The following is a 26929-nucleotide window of genomic DNA, read 5'->3' as shown; positions in this document are numbered from 1 at the left end:
TCGCAGTAGAAATACTGTATTCACTTTTAAGGACTGTGCTAGGTTTTAAGGCAAGTGTCACACATACAAAACAGTCAGAGAAGAACAGGATCTGGGCAGGATTTACGACAACATGTTAGAGAACAGCTGGGGGGAACTTTTTGAACAATGTGAAGTGGAACCTGCCTAGGTTACCCACTCTGTGGCTGAAAAACAGAGACACGGTGCCTTCTCCCTGCCCCCCAGGGGATCGCCGCACCCACATTACACACATCAGCCAGTGGATCGTCTTGTCCAGCTCTAACTTCAACACGTTGACATTCATTCTTAGAAATGGGAGAACCAGGATGCCAAACACGTACAACTTGTAGCTGAGTGCACCCCTATCCAAACTCAAACTCGCTTGGATTGGAGCTAAAACTATATACACACATGGAAGAAGAAACGGAGAAACAGGCTTGACTGAAGCCTGAAAAACAGTGAATGTTCACTTGCGGTTCAGAATTGAACAATGAGATCTTTCCCGCTTTGCAAACAGCAAAGTGTGGGTGGCAAGCTCTAGCCAGCCGGGAAACGTTCCCAGGCACCTCTGCTCGGTCCCCGGTCGCTCTGGGCAACACGGGAGACAGACCCGGGCCTTCCCACCGGCCAGGTCGGCCCTCGTGCCCACGGCTCTTTCTCAGGCCTTCCGTTCATGCCCCCAGCTTTACAACAGAGGGGGCATCTGATTGTTTCGGTCCCAGCTGCACGGCAATAGTTCATCACGAAGGTGTGTGCCTCCGCTGGAGGGCCCAGGTGACACCCAGCCACAGGCTGAACACCGCAGGAGGAGGCGGGCTTTAAAGGCCTGTTGTGGGGTGGCCGAAGCAACGCCAGATCTGAGGGCCGCAGTGAAATGTGGCGGAAGTGGAGCAGCTCGTTCACAAAAACTCGACACCAGGAAGAGGCTGCGTCTGAGGCTACCAGACCACGACACAGAGAACAAAGCCCTGCTCGCAAAAGCCGACCTCACCCCGGGAATAGGCCCCACGGCGAAACACCCATGTTAGCACTCGACGTCAGCAAGTGGAATGGTCATTTCCACGGGCTTCAGTTTGCCTCACCAAATCCCTCTGAGGTAGGTAAGAGGTGGTGACGTTAGTCCCATTTAACCAATGGGCTAGAGTGAGGCCCCAGGGCTCTGTGCGCAGGGGCCACTCACAGCAGCCACAGCAGGCATCGGCAAGCCCTGTCCCGTTGGTAATTCTAAACCTCCAGTCCTGGCGGGAGAGGAATCCTGTCTGTGGCAATCAGCCAGAGCCAGGGGACTGGGAACCTGGGAATGGGGGGTCCCACCCCAATTAGTACCTGGGCTTGTGGGTCGGGAGGCGGGGTGGGTGGTGCTGCTGCTGCAATGTGGCACTGTTAGGGGAAGGATCGAGTTGAATTAGAGTGGATAAACCAGCAAGGATTGTGACTGTGGGGACCACGTCACTCCCCCGGGAGGAGGCGGCCCCTCTCAGGCCTGCTGTCAAATCAGAATGGATTCAGACAAAGCTGCAGGGTTGGCAGAGGCCCGCGCCTTGGAAACAGAAGTGCCTAGATTGGGCTGGAACTGGGGCAACTGTGTGTGTGTGCCCTGCTGCATCCAGGTCTGATGAGGGTGCCCCCTCCCTACCCCAGCTCTCCTCTTCTAGACCTCAGAATATAAATGGATTACTTCGTGCTACTGACCAGAGCCCTCAGCTGTGCCAACACCACCTGGAGTACTTTTAACTTGACACTGGGCAGTGCCTCCGGTCCCCCAGCCACCAGCGTGGCAGAGGCACCCACACCAAGCTGGGGCACAAACTTTTTAAACACCTGAGTCCCAGCTCAGAAAATTCCAGCCAAGGCTAAGAATGTGGGAATTCTTCCAATGCCTACTGTTGACGAAGTGATGTGACAGGTGCCTGCAAACAGCCTTGGTTTGCCCAGGAAGCACCCGATGCAGGCTGGACTAGGAGCAAGGAGAGAAACACCTGCATTTTTCCAAGCTTTAGCCACAGGCCCTGTGAGCCCATGAGTCCTGGAACCTGGCGGTTCTCGGGAGGTTTCCAGACAGAGCCTGGGTGCATACACGGCTGTTCCTGGACATGGATCAGACCAAGCGTCAGAAGGCCCTGGTCCAAGGCACCAGTTTGCTGAGGAGCCTGATGTCTGTGCCCAGAGGTCATCTTCAAACCACTGGCGGGTGCAAGTGGAGTTCGGGAGGCTAAAAGTTGGTGGGGGCGTGGCCCGTGGCTACGGGGGCTGGGCTCATGGGACAGGGCACCCCTCGCCGGCAGGTGAGCCCGAGGCCCAGCCTCTTCACAGCACCGACTCCTTGGATTCCAGTTCCGGGGCGCTGGCCACAGGGCCGGCGGGGTTCTGGTGTGTCACCAGGGGCGAGGTCTCCTCCTCGGACTTGGAATTGGGGACGGCCTCCACTTTCACCTCGCTCAGCTCCTGCCCGCCTTTCTTGCTTGCCTTCTGATTGAGGTGATGGAGAATGCCGGCCCCCAGGGCATCCCCTTCCACGTTCACCACCGTGGTGGTCCGGTCCCTGGGGGAGAAGAAGGTGGGGGTGTCATCAAACTCTCTGGGGGCCACCAGAGGAGGAGCCCTGGCGCGGCAGCCTGGACGCCTCGGGGACACTGGGTCTGGGGGGAGCTGTGCTGGTTCTCAGACAGCATGCTACTCAGGGCGGCAGGCTTACCTTGCTCTACTTTGTAAGTCTCTTGTTGTCTAAGAGGCAGAGAGAAGGCACGCTTCCACCCACTGGCTCACTCTCCAAATGCCTCCAGTGGCTGAGGCTGGGCAAGTCTGAAGCCAGGAGCCTAGAACTCAGCCCAGGCCTCCTCTGTGGGTGGCGGGGACCCAAACACTGGAGCCATCGCTGCTGCCTCCCAGGGTGCATGTTAGCAGGAAGGCCGGCGTCAGGAGCAGAGCAGGGCGGAAACCCAGGCACTCTCATATGGAAGGTGGACATCGTAACTGGCATCTTACTGCTAGGCCAAACACCTGCCTCTACCTTACTCTAAATTGATTTTCTTTGAAATTGTTTATCCTGATAAAAGTAATAGACTTTCACTGTAGAAAATATGGACAAGTACAACGAAGTAAACAGTTCACCCATATTCCACAACCCTGGGTGCATCAGAATTCGTGTTTTGGGGCTGGCACTGTGGCGTAGCGGGTAAAGCTGGCAGTGCCGGCATCCCATATGGGCTCCGGTTCGAGTCCTGGCTGCTCCACTTCCAATCACGCTCTCTGCAATGGCCTGGGAAAGCAGTGGAGAATGGCCCAAGTCCTTGGGCCCCTACACCCATGTGGGAGCCTACCTGGCTTCGGATCAGCATAGCTCTGGCCATTGCAGCCAATTGGAGAGTGAACCAGCAGATGGAAGATTCTCTCCCTCTCTTTGCCTCTCCTCTCTCTGTGTAACTCTGACTTTCAAATAAATAAATCTTTTTTTTTGTTTGTTTAAAGAATTCATATTTTGCTCTGCTTCCTTTAGTCCTCTTCCTATGCCTGTATCTTACATGGAGCAGACCCGGCCATGCAGAGAGGACTTAGAGTTGGGGTCCCAGTGTAGGCATGGTTCTATGTCGAGATTTTCTCCCATTCAGTTTCCCTTCCTGTTTCCACCTCAACACAGCCATGCTGTTGACAAACACCGGCTCGGCCCTCGTCCCACCACACATGGGTCTGATAACCGTCCCCCTGACCCTTGCAGTAGGGGAGGCATCATGTGGAGAGAGGGCTCTGAAGGGCTGGAGCCCCTCACTGGGTGGCCTGGCTGTGGCATCAGGGCCAGCGGTGGTGGGAGGCTCGCGTGACTCCAGGTCCCTGCTGGGCCACCAACCTGGAGCCCTATGTCACCCTCCTTGGCTAAGCATCTCTCAGCTGCACAGGAAGGAGCTGGGTGAGGAAGGCCACAGGGCCTCTGTCATTGCTCTGGTCCAGGCCACTCACCAGCTCGGGGCCGAGTTCCCTCCGATGAGGTGTCAGGACCCATGGGTCTCTGTGGGACATCCCTTCCTTAAGGAGGAGCCCTGCAGCTTGTGAGAAGAATCCACCTCCACACCCACTACGGGCAGACCGGTGAGCCCACTGCCAGGCTCTGAGTGGCTTGGCAGGAGTGTCCTCTTTTTCTTTTTTATTAATTTTCAGGTTATTTGAAAGGTAAAGAGAGAGGTCTTCCATCTGCTGGTTCACTCCCCAAATGCCCACAACAGCCAGGGCTGGGCCCATCAGAAGCCGGGAGCTGGGAACTTAATCTGAGTCTCCTCCAGCTATGGCAGGGACCTACCTACTAGAGCCATGACCTGCTGCCTCCCACATGCGTATTAGCAGGGAATGAGAAGTGGAGTGGAGACGAAACCCAAGCACTCTGATGCGGGATGCGGGCCTCCCAAGCATACCTCTTAGCTGCTCCACCCTGCACCTGCCCAGGGGTCTTTCTCCATGGCAAGCTTTCCCACGTGCCCGGTGCCCTACTGTGTGCTATGTGAGTGCCAACTCATTTCATCTTCACAACCGGGGAGCACCTTGTACGGTAAGCACACCAGAGCGCAGAATAGTTCACATCACACGACTACTAAGTGACAATGCCAGGATTTGAACCCAGGCACTTGGGCTCCAGAGCTCACTTTCTTACCGATCAGCTCTGTGGACCCAACATTAGGACCTCAACTGACCTTCCCTATAAAACAAACATTAGTCACACCTGCAAGCGGTGTCACAGCTCCAAGAGTCAACACCTGACACTGCTGTGTGTCTTTACGGGTATCCCGGCGACAGCCGTGGCTGTGATCCTTGCCCAACTCCTCCTCCTGTCAGCCCAAGCTTCTGTCCTCACAGAAGTCACTCAGCTGTTCCCAGGCCAGGGAGGATCTCTGCCCCTAGCTGCTTCTGACTTCCCTTCAGCCAGCAGCCCCCACGGACCTGTGTGCCCTGGGCCTGTGCTGCCCCAGCCTTCCGCCCTGACTTCACTGGACACTCTGGGAGGTTCCTGGTGATGACAGCTCACAGTCGTTCATGGGTGTCCGTGGCATTTGACGCCCATCTTGTGGCATTTTTCCTAGCTCTCCATCTCGCTTTGCCAGCTCAACGGCAGGCTCCCCCACGAGGCAGGGAGTGTGCTCTCAGTGTCTGCCTGCCCCATGTGCTGGCAGAGTGGCAAGGTCTTAGGGAACTTAGCATAGACTTCTCTCTCTCTCTCTTTTTTTTTTTTTTTTGGTGTCCTTAGGACTTGCGACTGCTACTTACACAATCCAGTCCACAGCCAGGATCAGGGAGAGGTCACGCGTGGGCAGCCCGATAGCTTCCAAGATAATGGCGATGGTGAGGACCCCTCCAGCTGGCACGCCCGCTGCTCCTACACTGGATGCTGTGGCGGTCACTCTGGGAAGGGGGGAGGCAAAGCAAGGTCAGCTCCAAACACAGTGCATGGCGTTGGCGCAGAGAGACGCAGGACCTGGTGGCCACAGCGGCTTGGAAACTCAAAACCACACCACCATCTACCGTGCCTATGATGAGGTGGTCTACTCCCTCCAAGGATGGTTGGCCCTCTTCACCCTTGGGCTCTGTATCTACAGATTCAACCAATCATGGATGAAAATTGGTAAATAAAAAAACTGTACCGAACATGTAGAGACTCTTCTATATCATTATTGCCTGAAGAACACAGCGTGACGACGATCTACGTTGTGCCAACCCTGTAGTGGGCATTATGTGTGATCTGAGGTGCCGTGTCCAAGTTCTACACATACCCTGTACTGCTGTATGTCAGCTCCCAAGGTTTTGGTATCCTGGGGTGGTGGGGGATCCTAGACCCAACCCTAATAATACTGAGGGAGGAGGGTAATGAATTCACACTGCCCTCCATTTACAAACCAGACGCTGAGTGGTGGCAAGACTGGTTCTTCAAAGAAATTCACAAGCAAACCCTCAAGCTTTGAGGCAGGCCCAGAGATGAGGGCGAGAACAGGGAACTTACAGGATGGTGAAGATCTGTCCTGCATTCAGGTCCACGTTGTTGAGCTGGGCGATGAACACGGCAGCCACGCACTGGAAGATGGCGGCACCGTCCATGTTCACGGTGGCCCCGATGGGCAGGATGAACCTGCTGATCCTCTTATCGACACCGTTGTTTTCTTCGATGCACTTGATCATGGAGGGAAGCGTTGCTGAGCTGGAAATGGAGAAATCATCAATGGAATGTGAGGACGGTCCCTCCCAGCCAGGCAAATACGTGACGAAGTTCAGGCCCCGGAAGAGCGAGACGAGCACCATCCTGGTTTCTGGCTCTCATCACTTGAAACAAGGGGGAAAGCTCAGAACAGTTTCAAAGTTTCTGGCACAGCACGAGACCTTGTCAACTCCCCAAATATTCAAAAATACGGTTTTCTGGATTTACCTGTCACACTATTTACTTGGATTCACCTCTTTCAAATTTCTCAAGACTTGCATGGTGCCTTTGGGTGCAAAATCTTCCCATGAGGACCAAGAACTGCGTGTGCGTCTGTCACCGGGCTCACCTGGATCCACACAACGACTCAGAGTAGCCAGCCTCACCCCACACCCGCTCACCTGGAGCAGGTCGCAAACGCTGTTGCAAATGGTGTGAGGAGGCCCAGCAGGAACGTGTAGGGGTTCTTCCGCGTGACGACAAAATACACGAGCGGCAGCACGAGTCCTCCGTGAATGATGTGGCCCAGGATGGACGCGAAGATGTACTTCCCGAGGCTGGTCACCAGCGTGATGATGTCCTTCATCTCCACAATCTTGCTTCCCACCAGGAACATGATGCCCACCGGCACGTACCTAGGGCAGAAGCACAGGGAATCCATCAGGGCGGCAGGGGGAGTGGCGCCGGGAGGCGCAGGTGTTCCTGACACAGAACACAAGGCCTCTCAGGTGGGCTGTCTTCATCTCTCCCCAGGATAACTCTGAGAAATTAAAAAAAAAAAAAAAGAGGGATAAGGCATGCCATCCCCATTTCACAGGCCTCAAGACTGAGGAAAACGGGGGTAACACTCCCCATGGGTGATGCAGGCAGGACCCCAAGGCCGACTTGCTTCCTCTTGGACAGATTATGTTCTTTATGGATGGACACCACCAACCACGAGACCCCAGGCGGAAAGGCAAGGGGCTCAAGACCAAAGCCCCTGGGACCATGAGCTTGACTCGGGCTTCTCCTGAGTCTTTATAAAACCACAACAGACTAACACCTCTTCCACAGGATTGCTGTGGTACAAAACTGACCCAATGCTGGGACTTCTGTCAAGGTGTACGCTCTTCGTGGTTTGGAAAACATGATCCCGTGGGAAAAGTTCATTAACAATGACACTCTGGGAGCACTCCAGGAGCGTGAAGGTGTGTTTGTTTTTTTAAAGACAGGATGGAAAGGAATGAATTACGGGAGCTACAAAGAACAAAAGTCAGCTGTTACTGAACTGATAGAAATTAAGGAAGAACGTTTTAACGGTTGACTTTATCTGTAAATATAACTATAAAGGCGTTAATGTTACATAGTTCAAATTTCAAGGGATAGGAAAGGGTGAACAGTGTGAAGTCTCTCACATCTGTCTCCTAAACACAGGGTTTTCCCCTCCTCAAAAACCAGTCAATGTCACTGACTTCTAGAATTTTCTAAAAATAGTCTAAAGGGAGGTATTGATTTTTAAGTCCCAAAGTAATACCTGAATACATTATCCTTTTAAAAAAACAAAAATCCTGTAGATTGGGTCAAAACTCTCCTTAGCTGCCATCCCAAGGGCAGATAACCACACTGACTACCATGCGTTTACATACATACATATGAATTGAAACCTGGGTGTTGATATCTTTTTCACCTAAGGTTATGTCTTTTTTTTTTTTTTTTTTTAAGATTTACTTATTTATTTGAAAATCAGAGTTGCCCATAGAGAGACAGAGATCTTTCATTTATTGGTTCATTCCCCAGATGGCTGCAACAGTCAGGGCTGGGCCAGGCCGAAGCCAGGATCCAGGAATTCCCTCCAGATCCTCCACCTGGGTGGCAGGGGCCCAAGCACTTGGGCCATCCTCCGCTGCTTTCCTAGGCACATTAGCAGGGAGCCGGATCAGAAGTGGAGCAGCCAGGAGTAGACGCGGCATCCATATGGGATGCCAGTATCGCAGGCAGCGGCCCCCACGTTATGTCTTTGAGATCTTTTCATATCAGTACATAGAAACCCACCCCATTTTTTTCTCATTGCGGCACTATATGCATAAAAGTCATCATTTTAACCAGTTTTAAGCATACAGCTCGGTGGTATTAAGTACATCCACACTGTCATCCCTGATTAAAACTCTGTGCTCAGCCAACACAACATCTCCCCCTTTTCCCTTCCCCCCAGCTCCCGGGAACCACTGTTCCACCTTCTGTCCCTCGGAATTTGACTATTCTCGGTACACAAAAGTGCGATCGTACAATATTTGACCCTTGTGTCTGGGTGACTCTGCTCAGCAGAGGCTCCCCAAGGTTCATCCACATCGCAGCACGTGATGGAACTTCGTCCTTGTTAAGACAGACTGACCTTCCACCGTGTGTATGTGCTAAGGTCTGTTCATGGAAATACTGAACGGGTTATTTCCACCTTAACCTTGTTAGTCCCAAGCATTTCTTCAGAATGGAGATGACATGGTTCTGCTCGTGGACCTTTAACCTGCTGCCAGGTTTCCAGCATTACAAACACCACTGCAGACATGCAGCTCGGTGCCCACACGCCTGTGTCTCTAGGCAGGGACCTGCAGCAGTGGAGCTGCTGAGTTCCGGCGGCTGTCAAACTGTTCTCCAGTGTGGCTGTTCCAACTCACAGGCCCAGCCAGAGGTAAGGTGTGAGTTTGCCCTCAGGAGAGTTTTGGCCTGGAAGCCAGTTTTGGTCGTCAGAGCCTTAGGGGAGCATGCTTCTGTCTTCCAGCAGGTGCAGGCCAGGACGCTGCTCAACTCCCCACAGTGCCCCAGAACCACCTCCTCCCACCGCCAAAGGACGACCAGCCCCAGGTGCTAGAAGTGCCGTGGCTGGGAAAGCCCTCCTTGACCCTTCGTGATTCCCAGACTAAACATTTCCCTCAGTTCTAGTTAGGTTGGGCATCTCTTAAAATGTTCACTGGTCATTCAGCTTCCTGCCTCTGTAAATTGTCTGCGTCCATACTTTGTCTATTTTCTAACAGTTTAGAGAAACCTTTTCAGCAATCAGAACTCTTTATTTACATATATGATTGCTTACATATATTTGATTTTATGTTATATATATATTACACAGAGAAACATTTACAAATTTAAGCCTATACAACTGAAGACTTCTCAAGGTTATATATGCATGGGGTGAAGATGGACTGGTCTCCAGGCTGTCTCTTTGAAGCTTGAAATCATTGTAAGATAAATGAGCTTTACTTTATGCTGCAGAGAGCAAACTGATGGAATTCAATGCCCCTCCAGATGATATGGGCTGATGGTGGGAACCTATAAATAGATCACTGTGACAGAGCCACCAAGGGTCAGGGTGAGCACCAAGGAGATGACCATGTGTGTGCCTGGGATCCTGAGACCATGGACAAGGGGAGGCGCAGTCTCCACCCCCATCAGCCCCTGCACTGGCCAATGGTGTGTGAACCACACACACAGCACTGGGCCATGTAGCTGTGGGATCTTTTCTGCATGGCCGGGGAAATGAGAAGGAGAGGAGGTGCGGAGCGACACTCACCACATAATCCAGGACACCAGCACCATCGTGGCCTCGTTGAGGGAATTGAAGAAACGGATGAGCTCTTCTCCTTCAGAGCCCAGCTTCTTTAGGGCCACTCCCAACACCAAGGCAAAGAGGACCAATCCCAGAATGTTCATCCCTTCGATCTCGGTGCCAATGGGGATCTACACCCGCAGAGGAGAGAGCACAGGCCACGTTTACGACAACCAAGTGAGAATGAATGACCCAGGAGGGCGCTTCAAAACGTCTGTCTAAATGGAATTAAGAGGTAAGTTGAGGGGCTGGCACTGTGGTGCAGTAGGTAAAGCCGCTGCCTGCAATGCTGGCATCCTATATCGGCTGCTCCACTTCTGCTCTAGGTCCCAGCTAATGTGCCAGGAAAGCAGTGGAAGATGGCCCAAGAGCTTGGGCCCCTGCCACCTGTGTGGGAAAACTGTTGGAGTTCCTGGGTCCTGGCTACAGTCTGGCCCAGCCCTGGCCACTGTGGCCATTTGAGGAGCGAACCAGTAGATGGACGATCTCGCTCTCTCTCTTTTTGTAACTCTGCCTTTCAAACAAGTAGATCTTTTTTTGGTTTGTTTTAAGATTTATGTTATTTGAGAGGCAGAGTTACAGAGAGAGAGAGAGAGAGAGAGAGAGAGAGAGACAGAAATCTCCCATCCTTTGGTTCACTCCCCAAATGGCCTCGATGGCCAGAAATCTCCCATCCTTTGGTTCACTCCCCAAATGGCCTCGATGGCCAGGGCTGGGCCAGGCTGAAGCCAGGAGCCAGGAGCTTCTTTCAGGTCTCCCGTGTGGGTTTAAGGGTCCAAGCACTTGGACCATCTTCTGCTGCTTTCCCAGGTGCATTAGCATGGAGCTGGACCAGAAGTGGAGCAGCCGGGAATTGAACCAGCACCCATCTGGGATGCCAGTGCTGCAGACGGCAGCTTAACCTGCTACACAACAGCACTGGCCCCAATAAAATAAATCTTTTAAAAAAAGTTAACTTTGATGCAAAAATAATGTGAAATCCATGCATATGAAGAGTCTCCAAAAACTTCATGGGAAATGCATGTTATAAAAAATTATGAATGGATTTCATTTTTAAAATCAAAATCAACTTATATTTGAATTCCATTTTCCAGGAACCTTTTGAAGTCTCCTCCCTCATATTTGCTTGTTATCTTCACCAGACACTACGCCCAGGAGTCAGTAGACCCAGATTTTCTTTGACCTTTAGCAGTTCCACAAATAAGAGGACAGAAAACTTAAGGGGGATGGAATCTGAGGATATGGAAAGCCAACGAGTGAAAACGTCACCTTGTGAACCCCAAAAACTGGTAAAATGGCATGGCTTGATGTGAGTTCCCGTCACTGTGTAGAATCAACAGGGAGTTGGACAGTCGCTTCAAAGGGATGCTATTAAAAGAGCTGGTTGGTAAAGAGCTTCTTCAGATCAAGATTCAATGACTGCCTGATTGTTTCTGGCGCTGGGCTCTGCCAGCGAATTCCCAGCTGACAAGTTTCACAAAGGCCGTTCCGGAGACTGTTTCCTAAATCACTCACTTCAAACCAACAGACATCCTGTGTTCTTTACTCTTCCCGGCCCCACTGACTCTCACGATGGACGCCTGCAGCAGACACACCCTTCATGCCATCAGCCGTGTGACGGGGAGGCACGAGGCAGCTTGGTGAAAACAGAGAGAGCACTCAGGCCGCAGCTCTGAGTTCTGGCTGCGCTGTGCTGTCAGCTCACCTCTCTGCGCTTGCGGTTCTTCATCTACAAGATGAAGTCAAATGGACGAAATCAGTAGCTTTGGCTTTTTTTTTTTTTTTTTTCCCTGACTCAGAGCAGAGACAATCGAAGAAAGGCTGGCAGAACTCAGAGCCCTCCTCTCCTGTGGGACGCGCGTGAAGATCACTGCCCTGCCCAAGCCCCAAGGCCCCCACTTCCTTCCAGCACTGTCACGAAGGCTGGGACCTCGTCCAGTGTCGGCAACCAACAGGTACTCAAAATTACCCCAAAAACGGCTTTCTAAAGAGTTCTCTAAAAACGTTCCAAATCAACTAGAGACACATAGGTGACAGGTCTGATTCACAAGAAATGTACCAAGAACCATGTGTTCACACACATCATAAAAACTGATGGGGCGGCTTTTCCTTTTCTTATAACAATTCATCATCAAAATGTTCGAATATGATCAAGAAAGCTGAAATACCAGACGATGACTGCAACATACAACATGGGGATACAGCAGTTACGTATAACTACGGGCTGTGCAAGGTTAGATGAGCTATCAACCTTTCTGTGCCTCCAATCCCCATCTATATAATGGGGCTAAAGTAGTAGCTAAAATGTAAGGTGGTTATGAAGACTAGATAGGTTAACAAACACAAAGTGGCCTTCGTTACATCAACAAGAATTAGTTATTATTTTACTGGGGTATTTTGTTGGAGGTCATCCTAGGCTCACTTTGCTGGGCACCATCTAAAGGGCTGTATGGATCCTGGTGCCGCTCTAGCTTGCGGGTAGACTGTGGAAGTCAGTACTATAATTCTACAAGCACAGAGCTAACACATGCTGTGATCTTATGGCTGTCAACTTACACTTTTTTAAAAAAAGATTTGTTTATTTATTTGAAAGAGTTACAGAGAGAGAGAAAGAAAGATTTTGCATCTGCTAGTTCCCTCCACAAATGACTACAACAGCCAGGACTGGGTCAGGGTGATGCCAAGAGCCTCTTCTGGGTCTCCTGCATGGGTGCAGGAGGCCAGGGACTTCAGCCACCCCCAGCTGCTTTGCCAGGTGTGTAAGTAGAGAGCTGGGTTGGAAGTGGAGCAGCTGGGACTTGAGCCAGCACCCATAAGGGACACTGGCGCTGTAGGCCGCAAGTTAACCTGCTGTGGCACAACACCAGTCCCAGCTTATACATTTTTGTTCATGCCCCAAGTCCTAACTGGAATTCAGGGCCCAGACTTAGTGCAACCAAGGAATTCGACTACTATTCAGAAGTTCAGGTTAGCAGGTCTGGAGTTCATATGGTGTTGGAGGCCACGTGATCCCAAATAAAGAAGTGACTCTCTGACTCGAGGGCAGTAACAATAATCTTTTTTTTTTTTTTTTTTTTTTGAGAGGCAGAGTGGATAGTGAGAGAGAGAGAGAGACAGAGAGAAAGGTCTTCCTTTTGCCGTTGGTTCACCCTCCAATGGCCACTGCGGCCAGCGCACCGTGCTGATCCAAAGCCAGGAGCCAGGTGCTTCTCCTGGTCTCCCATGCGGGTGCAGGGCCCAAGCACTTGGGCCATCCTCCACTGCCTTCCCAGGCCACAGCAGAGAGCTGGCCTGGAAGAGGGGCAACTGGGATAGAATCCGGTGCCCCAACCGGGACTAGAACCCGGTGTGCCGGCGCCGCAAAGCGGAGGATTAGCCTGTTAAGCCACGGTGCCGGCCAATAATCTTTCCAAAGAAAAGACCCCCTTTCTGTGGAGGACACTGTCACTACATGGGTTTAGAGTAAGGTGTGCCGGGCTATAACCACCTTGGCAATCTTGGCCCTGGGTGGGTTAGGAGACTACAGACATGATCAGAGCTGCGTCTGAGCTGTGCCTATGCTTATGTTTCCCCACTGCCTAATCACTTCCCCTGGGCTTTCCCACAGCTCCTCTCTCACCTCACCAGGAGACCTCCCTCACTACCCTGCCTAAAATAGCTTTTATCACCATCAGCCAGTGCGCGTGCGCACACACATACGCACACATACACACACACACAGTCTACTCTGCTTTATTTTTCATCTTGGCACCCATCACAGGCTGACATACATTTATTATCTGATTTCTACCCCTAGAATCCGAGCTTTGCGTGAGCAGGGCTTGGTCCGTAGTGAGCACTACAACAGTCCAGCACTCACGAAGGGCACATGGTGGCTGCCGAATAAATCACTGGCCAATGCATTGATGATTCCAGCAAAGCCTAACAAGTGAGTATCTTACATGGGCTTGAAGCAGGCAAGGAAGCTAGAGCCAGGGGTCAGGGCAGGGGCTCTGTGGGTGTCCTTGGGGCCCTTGTTCTCTCTCTGTCACCAACATCCTACCCTTGGGGACAAGGACTGTTGGGTCTTTTTTTTTTTTTTTAATAAAGTGAAAACAGATTTTATGCATTCCATAGATACAGCTAGCTCCAAGAAGACAACCACATGTCCCTCCCTCTCCAATGCCCCTCCCTCTTTGGACGGTTGTCTGGACACTCTTACAGCCACAAGGTTTATGAAAGCCTGGAACCAGCGTGGACACACTGTCCCTCTCTGTCTTCAAGCCTGACTCCTTGCATCCCTGGGTTAATTCACAGTAGGTGCTGGGGCAGTCAGCTGCACGGATGCTCACAGATCACCAGCATTCCCAGCAGGGAAATCAGAGCAACCGATCAATGCACCGTTTGTCAAAACTGAAGGCCGGCGCCGTGGCTCAACAGGCTAATCCTCCGCCTTGCGGCGCCGGCACACCGGGTTCTAGTCCCGGTCGGGGCACCGATCCTGTCCCGGTTGCCCCTCTTCCAGGCCAGCTCTCTGCTGTGGCCAGGGAGTGCAGTGGAGGATGGCCCAAGTGTTTGGGCTCTGCACCCCATGGGAGACCAGGATAAGCACCTGGCTCCTGCCATCGGAACAGCGCGGTGCGCCGGCCGCAGCGCGCTACCGCGGCGGCCATTAGAGGGTGAACCAACGGCAAAGGAAGACCTTTCTCTCTGTCTCTCTCTCTCTCACTGTCCACTCTGCCTGTCAAAAAAAAAAAAAAAAAAAAAAAAAAAAAAAACTGAAGGCGCTACAGGGACAATTAGAGTTTCGGACTTACTCCTCACTCTTCCTTTCGGATAGCCTTGATCAGCTTTGGAAGGCCGCCACTCCGACTAGTGGGATAACAACCCCACGTGATCAGGCTGTCCCACAGTTCAGACGTGACACGACTGTGCCGTGAAGGTGGCACGCAGGGGCCTCTGACTGGAGAGTGGGCCTGGCTGACCCCACACCCCAGTTAGCCAGCTGCGGAGGACAGGGATCGTCAGGTGGGGGCTTCTGGCTAGAGGGTGGAGGTGACATGTCTTCCTTAATCAAGGACCACTGATTAAGTGACGATCTGTGCACGTGGGGAGGCGCTTTGGTTCTCACAATGATGTGGTGTCTTTTTGGGAAGCCTCCTGACAGGCAACGGAAGCTAAACTTTCCTACACCACACAGGCTTCTGCGGTCACATAGGAGGAAAACCCTGTTTATAGTGAGTTGAGCTGGAGTGGACTCCGTTTTACAGTTTTTATCTGCCTAGTTTTCACGTATGCTGGATTTCCCAAGAATACCAAGCTGGCAGGAAGAGAAGGAAGACTCTATTTCGTTCTGGACTTTACCAACTGTTATTTGCCTTTTTCGGAAACTGCACCACCAACAGCCAAAGTGCCGATGATGTCCAGGCCAGCAGTGCGACACAGAATGTCAGAGTGCAGGTGAGCTGTGGCATTCAGGGTAAGTCCATGTACATATACACACACACCTACTTGGCACTTGTTTTTACAAAATTAGTCAAATCCTGTCTTACTGCTTTCAAATCCAGATGAATTCATTCTAAGCACGTGTGAATATCTGAAAGTTCCATCATACCTAGTAGAGGTGTGCATTTTTATGGTGAAATATAGGTTTTATTATAAATCGTTTGTTTTTCCCTTATGTTGATTTTTTAAAAGCTACCTGGGTGGGGCAGGTGAAGTCCGCTGTGAATTGTTTCAGGACAGAAGAGGTATCATAAGACACTACACGAAGGGCGGGCATGGGCAGCTGGCTAGCCACTAAGACACCGGCTAAGATGCCTGCATCCCCAAGCAGTGTGTCTGAGTCTGAGTCCTGGCCCCGGCTTCTGATTCCAGTTTCCTGCTAATGCAGACCCGGGGAAGCAGCAGTGATGGGTCAAGTAATTGGGTTTCTGTCACCTCTGTGGAAGACCTGGATGGAGCTCCCAGCTCCTGGCTTCAGCCCAGCCCAGTCCTGGCTGTTATGGGCAACTGGAAAGTGAACCAACAGATAGGAACTTTCTCTTTATGCCTTTTTAAAACTTGTATGGATCTTTGGAGGACTCCAGGGCTCTGAGAAGTGCATTTGGCCATGTTGGTACAGAACCAAAGGAGCAAACCCCAGCCGTGTGCTTCATATGGTCCATTCACACCCAGGGCTCCCAGCTCTGCTCAGAAGACACTTCATGTATGCGTGCGCCTTAAGAAGCTTGGTTTGCTGTGTAAATATTTTTCATAAATGACTTTACCTTTTCATAGGTGATGTTTCCAGAGCTGGTGTTGTAGGTCACCACGTTGTAGTCGGTTGCATACTGCAATCAAGAGGAAGGAAACACCATTAATGCCCAGGGGAAGACTGACCCAGAGGGATGGACAGCATGGTGGCACCTGTCACTGCCTCCTCATTACTCTCGCCGAATGTTCTGGACACGCCTCACTCGCTTAGCCTGACAAGGGCCTCTGGGGATGGCACAAAAGTTACTTCAAGTCACAGGCAGCATGCCCCTCAAGAGGCCTCTGGCTTATCTAGGAAAATAAGAATTTCCTTATTTTCCTTAGGCAGTGGTTAGGAGAAAGGTCTGCACAACTTCCTGGTGAGAGCTGCTACCTCCACCTGCTGCGCCACAATGCCAGAGATCGTGTTTCCACGTGCCGATTATGCTCCGCTGTGTCCCACAGCTTGTGTGAGTGCGGCTGCCCGTTAGCATCTGTTTCTACCCTGGCTTGAGCCGCCGCTCTGCAGAGCTGGGGATGTGAGGCAAGATGGCGCTTTCTGGCTGTGTCACCTGGGAGACTCGCTCACCAGAGGCCAGTCATGGCTCCCAGGGCTGACTGCGCTATCGTGTGGCGCACACAGAGGTCTGCCCATGGCAGCCAGAGGGATCGAGTGAAATCTGCTGGAGCACAGTGCTTCCTACCCCTCTTCAGGAGGAGCCCATGAGGAGGTACAGAGCCGGAAGCCTGCCTTGTGCCCGCCTGTGATGAGCTCTGGCTCCCCTCAGCTTTGATTTACCAAGGCAGAGATGTTCAGCTCTGCCGTGGCCAAGGGCAGCAGAGAGACAAAAACCCCCACACTCCACTCCTGTGTGACGAGCACTGAAAGCCTCACATTACAGGTGCACAAATCGCTCTTGTGCTTACATGCAGATTCAAAAACACAAACAGAATACGAAAGGTTGTGAAGTTGAAATGAAAACCGTCTTTGCTCCTAAGAGCAGTGGGATCAGCCTAGCGGAAGCAGACTTTCTTTCACACCCTTTCTCTGTGTACAGAATGGCCACACCTGGTGTTTTCAGCAAAGCGCCCAGCCTTACCGTGCGGAATGCTGCAACCACAAGGTTGGAGGGAATCAGGTTTCTGTGGGAAAAGAAAGCATTTCATCAGGATTTGTGTAATTTGGAGTACCACGTGTCTGCTTTGAGATGTCCCCTCCTACCCACCTGACAGGACGTTCTCTCTCCCCTCACCCCTGGCCGGTGCTGGGATCTTCCACCTGGCCTAAGCACCCCAACTGCGGCTCCGTGACTGGGCCCCAATTGGTTCTCCTCTCCCTCTCTCCTGTGCTATTTAGGGTTGGCTGTGTCCCACTACACCAAGATCACTGCACTGCTGGCCTTTCAGCTAGGGTGTGAGTTTTTCTTGGTTTACTTTTTTAAGGTTTATTTATGTATTTGAAAGGGAGGGAGAGACAGAGAGATCTTTCATCTGCTGGTTCATTCCCCAAATGGCCTCAGTGGCCAGGGCTGGGCCAGGCTGAAGCCAAGAGCCTGGGCTATGTTCTGCTGGTTTCTCAGGTGCGCTGGCAGGGAGCCGGATCCGAAGTGGAACAGTCAGCACCCATATGGGATGCCGGTGTTGCAGGCAGTGGCTGAACCCACTGTGCACTGATGGCAGCCCCTGCAGTGACTTTCAGTGTCAAGTGGTGTGCCCACTGTAAAATCCAGAGGGATTTCCATGATGCAGTAAATGAGAGGTGTTTCTTTTTTTATTTATTTTTTTAAATTTTTATTTAGAGAGAGAGAGAGAGAGAGAGGTCTTCCTTCCATTGGTTCACCCCCCAAATGGCCGCCATGGCCAGTGCACTGTGCTGATCCAAAGCCAGGAGCCAGGTGCCAGGGGCCCACCTCTCCCCCCCCCCCCCCGCCCAGTCTCCCATGCGGGTGCAGGGCCCAAGCACTTGGGCCATCCTCCACTGCCTTCCCGGGCCACAGCAGAGAGCTGGACTGGAAAAGGAGCAACCGGGACTAGAACCCGGGTGCCAGCATCACAGGCGAAGGATTAGCCTAGTGAGCTGCGGCGCCGGCCGTGTTTCTTCAGTGGTGAGTAAGTGTGGGGAGGGGCTGCATCCTGCTAAGTTTAACAAAGTCTTCACAAGCAATCGTCTCAAGGCCCTGGTGGCTTCCAGCGTCCTGTGTGACATACTTGTAGATAAAAACCTTTTTGATAATCATCTGAACCTAGACAAACTCTAAAAGATATTGTTGCACAATTTGAACATGCATTGAAATTTCTAGAAGTGTAACTATTGCATAAATTATGGGATGATTTTTCTTTCGGTTTGTTCAGAACATTTCCAAGAACTGTTCATCTTCTTGGAAAATCACCCCACTGATGGCAAGTTGCAGGCTCTGTGTCCTCAGTTCCGTACCCCAGAGTCAAGCGTCAGTCTGTTCCCCAGGCAGGTCTCACTACTGGAGCTTCCCAGCATCCAGGCACTTTGAGAGCATTTCCGTTTTGGAACCCGCTGTTTTCAGTATAACCATTTTCCTTTTGTCTTTTCTATTCCAGCTGAGCCACATGATGTTGAAATTATGTATGCAGGTAATTCTATTTATGGATTTCACTTTAGCACAAGGGATATTATAAGACACCCAGAGGCAGGCGACCAGCCCATTGGGTGCCTCCTTCAGTGCTGTCGCAGGGAGACCAGCATGCAGAATCAGCCCCCACAGCATTTCCCACTCTGTCTGTGAACCTAAATTGCTTTCAGCACCCTTAAGCGATGCCAGCAGGCACAGGCTGGCTTTTAAGCAGAAGAAAGTGACCTTTAGCTGAATTAACTGTGGCAAACTTGTGATTATAAATTTGATTTTTATCACACATACATTTACTTTTTTTTTTAAAGCAAAATGTAGGAATAGACCAGCACTTGTACTGGCTAGTCTTTAGTGTACAGAAAGCCATTCAGGCTTGCCTGTTATTTCCATTACAAAGCAACTGATTCCAATCTTGCAGGCTAGGGCTGGCATCTCACTTCCGCGTGCTGTGCCACCTCAGAAGCAGGAAGGGGCTTTGCGCCAGTGTTTCCCCATTCCGTATCCACCACATGACAACCCTCGGGAGTTCCCAGTCCAAGCTGGCCACAGGGCTCTAGGTACACAGGACACAGAAGTTAAGGAAAGAGCGGGGTTAGAAAACCTCCAGTTCCCCACGGGAACAACTTCCCCTGCAAGTGAGTCTCGTCCTTCAGGGCCGAGCTGTTTCCTCGGGGGTGCAAGTGCAGCCTTTCCCACACCTCAAAGTTGCTGAAAAAGTGAGAAAAACAGTTAACAGTGCTAACTGCAGAGAAGATCCTACAACCAAAAATCACCCTCAGTGCATGTCTGAACTCTTTATTATGAGCTCAGTTCTCAGGTGTCAATCCCTAGGAAGGAGTGGCCCCGGGGGGCGAGGGGAGCAGCGGCTGAGGCCCAGGCATCCAGACATCCACTTGGTCCTGTGGTGGCCACAGCCCAGGCGCAGGAGCAGTGCCTCCTGCCGGCCCCGAGGTTCTCTGCCCTCTGCTCGCCCTCCCTCCTTTGGCTGTGGCCATGTGCTCGGTCTTTGTGACTCCGCTGTGCCCTGCGACTTTCAGGCGCTTTTCCAGCTTCTCCCATTCACACAGTGAGTTCACGGGCTTTCAGAATGAGCCAGAAGGGATTTTAGAGGTGATCCAGTTTAATCCAACCCACCATTCACCGTGTGGAGACCCCGGAGCCCAGGGCTGTGATGGTGACACATCTGCTTCCACTCCGCCGAGACCAGCACTATCCAATGGAAACATCTATGCTTGTGTCCTCTGATGGCAGTCATGTGGCTTCCGAGCACTTGAAATGGGGCTGGAGCTACTGCAGAGCTGAAACTCTAGTTATGCTCACAGTTACACTGAGTTTAAATAGCTGCACGCGGCCGGCGTCTGTCACCTTGGACAGCACAGACGTGGAGCTGTGCGACCTGCAGCCTGGGGGCCAGGACCAGACCGTCTTCCTATGCTTGCTCTGACATGGCTCCGTCTCACTCAACACTGGGTGCTGCTAACCACAGGACTCTTTATCTGACTCAGGTTCGCGAGTAGAGGTTTACTGAATTACATAATACCATCTATGCAGTAAGACCAATGTTTCTCAAAGGTGAGGAGGCCTCAACATCTGTTTCTTGGCTTTAACCAGCATTTTATCAAAGATGAAACACCTCGGACAGAATGGAAAACATCAGTATGTAACACACTTAAAATATTGCTTGGTGGAACTTGTGTTCTGGTGTGTGTGTTGGGGAGGGTTTGAAGTGGAGGGCTTCCGTGCATGGATACGGTAAGGTAAAATGTGTTTATTATTGTGTGTATAAGTCAGAAACGTGTGACGATGCCAAGGCTGTACTGCTACATCCAGGGACCCAGGGCAGGGTCAGATTGGGAGGGGATGAAAGGGCAAGCCTTCCAGTGCCATAACAATCTCTGGACCTGTTACTTAGGGTGAGAAGCCAGAAAAGCTGCTGTGAGCCGAGGCTGACCTGGCCAGTGCAGATCTGCTGTTGGAGGGGCTGTGCTCACACAGGCAGGTCCACTTGAGCGACTTCAGAACAGCCTTTTTTTTTTTTTTTTTTTTTGACAGGCAGAGTTAGACAGTGAGAGAGACAGAGAGAAAGGTCTTCCTTTTCCGTTGGTTCACCCCCAAATGGCCGCTACAGCCAGTGTGCTGCGCCAATCCGAAGCCAGGAGCCAGGTGCTTCCTCCCAGTCTCCCATGTGGGTGCAGGGACCCAAGGACTTGGGCCATCCTCCACTGCCTTCCCAGGCCACAGCAGAGAGCTGGACTGGAAGAGGAGCAAGCGGGACTAGAACCAGCGCTCCAACCAGGACTAGAACCCGGGGTGCCGGTGCCACAGGCGGAGGATTAGCCTAGTGCGCCACTGTGCCAGCCTGAACAGCCATCTTTACACATCTGGTACTGCTATTGGGCTGGTCCTGTCGTCAAGGACGGTACACATTTCCCTGTCCTGTGAGAAGAGCGTCAAACAGTCTGTTTGCTTAGCTATATGTATATTTTTGGTTCCCAAAGCGTTTCCTTTTATTTAGGTTAAAAAAAAAAATACTGGACTGCATCTATGAGAGTGTCAGACTCTGCAGAACAGGATGTGGCATGGTATGTACACAGGGTAAGCAGCTATTGTCCTTGGTGTTGATTGCTATGGGACCCGTTAACAGGGAGTTGTCCCTTTAGATCTTGCGACCCCCTACCAGGTTGGAAGCTAAGGAAGGGCTGGGCAGTGGGCTCCCACTCTGACAAGGCCCTTTTGAGGTCGACATCCAGTTTTAGATTCAGGCGGAAAGACTGGGGCTGGACCCCTGGGGAGGCTTTTTGGGTAACAAAGCTAAGGATGGCACTGATGCTCTGTATGGAGTCGCTCTTAGCTGTCTCTGAGGGGCTGGAACGTGCTAGAATATCAGCAAGGCACTCACGTATCAACTCATTCAGTCTTCAAGACAATTTCAGGCAGTAGGCATTTATTATTAGTCTCATTGTGCAGAGAAGGAAACTGAGGCACAGAGAGGCTAATCAAGTTGCCTACACCCAGCCGTTGAGGTAGTGTCTACCCTCACTCACTACCGGCCTTCCTATGCCCTTGGCAGTCTCTAAACTAAACTTCATGTATTTTCCAGGCAGTAGAAGGAACGCTCAAAAGTTAAAATTTTTTTGAAAAAAATACTGCAAGCTGCTATTTATTTCCCTTAGTGACTAGTGAAGCTGAGAAACCTCTGTAGATCTGGATCCTTGTTCTGTGTGCCGGCTTTCCCTTGCCTGTAGAAGAGAGACGATGTGCATACAGCCATGGTCAATATTTCACAGCAGTTACAAGTCACTTCCTCGACGTTGCAATCCTGAGGGCTAACATTAGGTTCCAGACTCTGAGAGTTAGTTGTCTTTGCATCTATGAAAGAAACGGGCCCTTTGCAGCGAAGAGGCATCAAACAGACTCAGACCAGTCCTTGAGAAAGAAAGTTCATCAGGCCTGAGCAAATGAGCACAGGGAAAAGAGAAACGTCTAGAAGCCCAGATGACAGACAAAATCCTAATCATGTTGCTCACGGACATGGCGGCACCCTGCCAGGCTACTGCAAGACAGTGGCCCAGGCACAGTCCTGCACGCCGCCTCTGCAGGTAAGCCTCTGGCTGCCCCGTGGAAAACTGCAGCCTTTGAGGAACACTCTAAGTCAGGCGCCCCAGTCCCTTCCACGTACAGCTGGTGGTAACTGCAGTCGACTCTGGAGACCACAGGCACTGGGACTGGAATGTCAGGGGGGAATTCTGCCCCATGTTGGGAAGGCAGGCTGTGCTGTGTTTTGCTTTGATGTCTGTCCATGTTCCAAAACGCCCTTAGTACCAGTCTATGAGGGGACTTCAAAAAGTTCATGGGAAAAGGAGCTGTAAGTTTATTTTGGTGACATGGATAGTTTTCCTATAACACACACTTTCCACAGCTTTCTGAAGACTCAGAACAGTCCCATTTCTCCAGACGCCGTGCGGCTCCCGACACCCCGAGGCGACACAAGCTTCAAGTCATCCTGCGTTCCCCTAACCACCCCTTTTCTTCCCATTTATTCTCATTTCTCTCAGGCTATGAAAGGAGGGCTACGCCCATGAGCTTACTTGAACTGGAAAAACCCAATCGCCCCGTGATACTGCGGCTAACTCTGTCCTAAGGGCTTTGTGGACATAACTCATCTAAAGTTCAGGATCATCCCAGGAGGCAGGTGCTAGATAATCCCCGCTAGAAGATGAGGAAACCAAGGTGCAGAATAGCTACGGACATGCCCGTGTAAGCACTGAGAGGGTCAACACATCCCACAGCCACGTTCTTGATAATCTGTCTCTGCCTCACTGGTGCCCATGCCAATTCACTCCAATAAAATATATCAAAAGTCAACCTTTTGACTTTGGGTCACACAGCGTTCTGGAACTCCCGTACCCCTCTGAATGGTACAGGTGGAGTTCCAGGCTCCTGGCTTTGGTTCAGCCCAGCCCCAGCCACTGAGGGCCTTTGGGAAGTAAACCAGGGGATAGACAGAAGACCTTTTCCCTCTGTCTCTCTGCCTTTCAAATACAATGAAAACAAATTTAAAAAATTTTAAAACCTGGGAAATCCTGGCAGGGATGGGGAGGCAGTTCTGGGGCACTCTGCCGCCAGCAAAGGGCATGGACTCCAGCTAACGGCCTTGGCGGCAGCTACGCTAACTCAATACAAACTTTTCCCACTCTTTCAGGTGTTTGAGTCCTGGGCAGTTCCCAGGGCCTGCTGGACACCTGAGGTGTTTACTGGCACAGTGTCATTTCATGTACCCACTCACAGGCATAAAGGGCCGGGCACTGTCTTAGCCAAAAGACACGACTAGAGTCGCAGGAAGTTGGCATCTGTGAGGTTTTATTGAAGGAAGCGATTTAAAACTGTTGTCCCTGCGACTCCTCAGACCCGGGGAACCTTGCCAGGCTGCTCAGGACCATTTCCTCTCGCCAGCTGCTCTGCAGGAGGCCTAACCTGAGCAGGGACACGCACACTTTCCTTAAGGGGCTCAGTCACAGCCCCTGGTTAAAGAAGTGGGCAACTGCCCTAACCCAGTCTCATGCCTAGATCCCCTTTGGGTCCAGAGCAAATAGTTCTGAGACAGCCACACCAGCCCAGGACTGTGACATCATCACCAGGACACACTGACTTGGGAAGACAGAGTAGGAGAAACCAAGCCTTGAACCTTGGGGGAGGAGACCCTCAGTTCTTCTGAGTCACTCCATGACCTTGAGCAAATCACTTAATCTCTCCACATGTCAGTTTGCTCAATCATAAAATAGGATCATACCACCTGCTACACCTTTATCCATGAGCTGCGGGGCTGAGGTTGGCTGTGGGAAGCATTAAGAAATACTACCTACCCCCAACAAGCCACCACAAAGGCTTTCTTAGCCTTCCTGGACAGGTGCACAGGCCAAGTCATTGAAAAATGGGCCCTATGCTAACCACTAAGCTGTGACGCCAGATCATCCCCTGCAGAAGCAGCAGCTGGAGGGGCTTGCATCTAAAAGCTGATCAGGAACCGAGAAGTCCCAGCTGGGCTGCTGGTAACAAGGAAGCCACCCACCTCAGCACCTGCTCCCTTGGGTTTTGACCTTCTTTTGGAGATAAAATATTAGTGACCTTCCTTATGGGGTATCACCAGCAGCACAGAGCTTAATATCTACCCTCTCTCCCAGGGCCACAGATCCCGCCCCCCCCCCCAAAAAAAAATCCTTTAACCCCATAATTGCCTTCCTTCCCTGCAAAAGCTGACGGATATCCCGAAGGGAATAAGCCAAAGGTGCTCTCAGTGTTAGCAGACCTCTGTCAGCATACATCTAAAGGTCCCTCTCCAGAGGAGGCGTCTGGCCTGCAGTTCAGATGCTGGCATCTCCTTCCCACCAGAGCGCCTGCCTCTGGCTCCTGACTCCAGCTTCCTGCCCTGCGGACCCTGGGAGGCAGCGGAGATGGCTCCCTGCCACCCACGTGGGAGACTTGGATTGAGTACCCAGCTTCTGCCTAGCCCGGCCCAGTCCAGTCCCGGTCACTGCCAGCATTTGGGGAGTGAACCAGTAGTTGAACTTTAAAAGTCTCCCCAAACTCCAACTATCAAGCTGCCAGACAGGGAACAAAAGCTGCAGTGCCATCACAGTCAAGAACTTTTAGTCCTCATCAGTGTTTTCCCCCTTATAAGTGGCCTGGATTGTTACTGCTGCTGCTATTGCTTTAAACAAACAGTCTCTCCCTTAAGAGACAGACAGGCATCACATTTTCCAAAGGGAGAAATGGAAACAGCAGAAAAGCAATCACTTTGCCCAAGGTTAGCCGCTTTGCACAGCCTCAGCAATGAGGAGCTTTGCCTCAGTGACTCAAGACAAAACATACCTCGGAGGCCCGGAATCCACAGTTAGCAGAAACCTGGAGGAGGAGCCAGCTGCACGCCTCACTCAGCTGAACGGGGTTGCATCAGCCAAGGGAGGACTCCCCCATCTGAGAACCTCAGGCTAATGGAGAAGCCAGGAGAGGCTGAGCTCCTGGAAACTACACAGCATCAGCTCAAGGGCTGAGAGGAAACTTCTACAAGTCACAAAAAGCAGGCAAACCAAGTGAAGAGGCTTCTCTCCCTCTCCTCTAGCTCTCACGCCTTCCCACAAAGCAAATCCTTTGAAAGCCGCAATCCTCTGCCAGGGGTCCCGACTGGGGTGGACAGCAACCTGCTCCAAGGACCCAGGAGAGGTAACGGCTTCCCACCCTCACCTTGGGTCCACTGACAGCTCAGGAGATGCAGATCCTTGGCGCTGCAACAGCAGGCCATGGGTTGCAAGTGGGATGGCCCAACAGGTAAAATTTAACCAGTGTTCCTAGAGGCTTTGGGCCACGGTGGGGAGAGGTAATTGGGGTGAAGACACGGGAGCGTGGTGGAGACATTTCTACCGGCGCATGCAGCCTGAGAGTAAGTATAAGGGCTGAAGTTGAGGCGGGAGCTGCCGTGCCTCACACACACACCGAACGGCAGGCCTGGTTCTTGTTAGAAGATGTAGCCCGCTGCAGGATCGCCCCGCGCGCCTCGGCAGTCCGTACGGGTGCAGGCAGAAGGCAGACTCCGGGCGGTACCTGGATGTTTTTAACAGCCTTAAAGGCCACCAGTAGCAGATTAAGAGCTAATTTTTAGGAGAATAGGAGAGCGTGTGTGTGGGGAGTGGGGGGTTGGGGGGGGTAGGACTGGAGGTCGTTGGAGAGCTGGTGCCTCCCTCCCACTGCACCCCCCGCGAGGAGAGCATTACCTGGCCAGGTCGAGGAAAGAGTCCACCGTCTCTTTGGGGACCGGGGGAGGACCCGAGTCCTCCAGCCCCAGGTCGCTGGTCTGCAGGGTTTGCGCACCGGCTCCGGGCTTGATGATGAACGCCAAGGCGACGGCGAGCGCCGAGGCACCCAGCGTGGTGAGGCCAAAGTAGGCTATGGCGATGCCGCCCAGACGCCCGAGCGAGCTGGCGTCGAGCGAGGCGGCGCCCGACACCAGGCTGCAGACCACCAAGGGCAGGATGATCATGCGCAGCATGCGGAGCAGCATCTCGCCGGGGAAGGCCAGGTAGATGATCTGCGTGCGGGTCAGCTGCACCCCGCGCAGCGCCGCGCCCAGCCCCGCGCCTGCCAGCACCCCGGACACGGTGAGCAGCACCAGCGCGTGGCGCCGCAGGAAGCCGGCGCGGCCCCCGGCGCGCCCCACCACCGTTTCCTGCGCGCCGGGCTCCGCCGCAGGCCCCGTCTGGGCGCTGTCGAGGTAGCCGTTGGTCTCTCTGCCCTTCTCCATGGCGCTGCCCGGCGTCTGGGCCGGCGGCGGCTGGGAACTGGGGCTCTGGGAGAAGACGCGGTTCCCAATGAATGGATCCGGCGGAGCTCGGCAGGGCCTGCCGGCTGTGCCCCGCAGGTTCTGGGAGCCAGCCCCGGGGCGGGGTTGGTGGGTGGGGGTCTCCGGGCTAGGGCGGGCGCAGGTGCGGAAGAGCGAGGAGAGGTGTGAGACAGCGGGCAGTTGCTCCGGTAAGAGCGGATCGCGCCGCGCCCAGCCTCCCCAGGGCAGCCGCGGGCTGGAGATGATGCAACGCGCGAGGCGCGAGCGGGGGACGCAGACCGCCGGCGAGGGAGGGCTCAGGGCGCGGCCGGCCCGCCCCGCCCCCGGCCCGTCGGCCAATCAGAGCCCGGCCGCTGCCCGTCGCCGCGGGGGAGGGGCGGCCCGCGGGGGCGCGGCCAGGGCTACGCGATACCCGCGCCTTGGGCTGCCTCGCGGGCGCTGGCAGAACCACCCAGAGTCGTTGGCGCTCGCCGGGCCTCTGCCAGCCGGCCGGGGTTTCGGACTTCCGTGGTGGAAGGCCTAGAGGATGT

General features: G+C 52.6%; 1 protein-coding gene across 1 annotated transcript; it reads right to left on the bottom strand.

Annotated features, from left to right (window-relative positions):
• Positions 1–26654, bottom strand: SLC1A4 (solute carrier family 1 member 4). The gene is made up of 8 exons (XM_062209542.1): positions 25834–26654; positions 17063–17105; positions 15998–16060; positions 9714–9880; positions 6574–6807; positions 5981–6175; positions 5251–5385; positions 1–2542 (listed from the first exon to the last, which is right to left on the bottom strand). The coding sequence occupies exons 1-8, from the start codon at positions 26358–26360 to the stop codon at positions 2308–2310; spliced, it is 1599 nt and encodes a 532-aa protein (XP_062065526.1). The 5' UTR covers positions 26361–26654; the 3' UTR covers positions 1–2307.
• Positions 26655–26929: the final 275 nt, after the last annotated feature.

Source organism: Lepus europaeus, chromosome 13, assembly GCF_033115175.1.
Source record: "Lepus europaeus isolate LE1 chromosome 13, mLepTim1.pri, whole genome shotgun sequence".
In the NCBI taxonomy this organism is placed as follows: Eukaryota; Metazoa; Chordata; class Mammalia; order Lagomorpha; family Leporidae; genus Lepus; species Lepus europaeus.
This window is presented reverse-complemented; position numbering and strand designations above follow the sequence as displayed.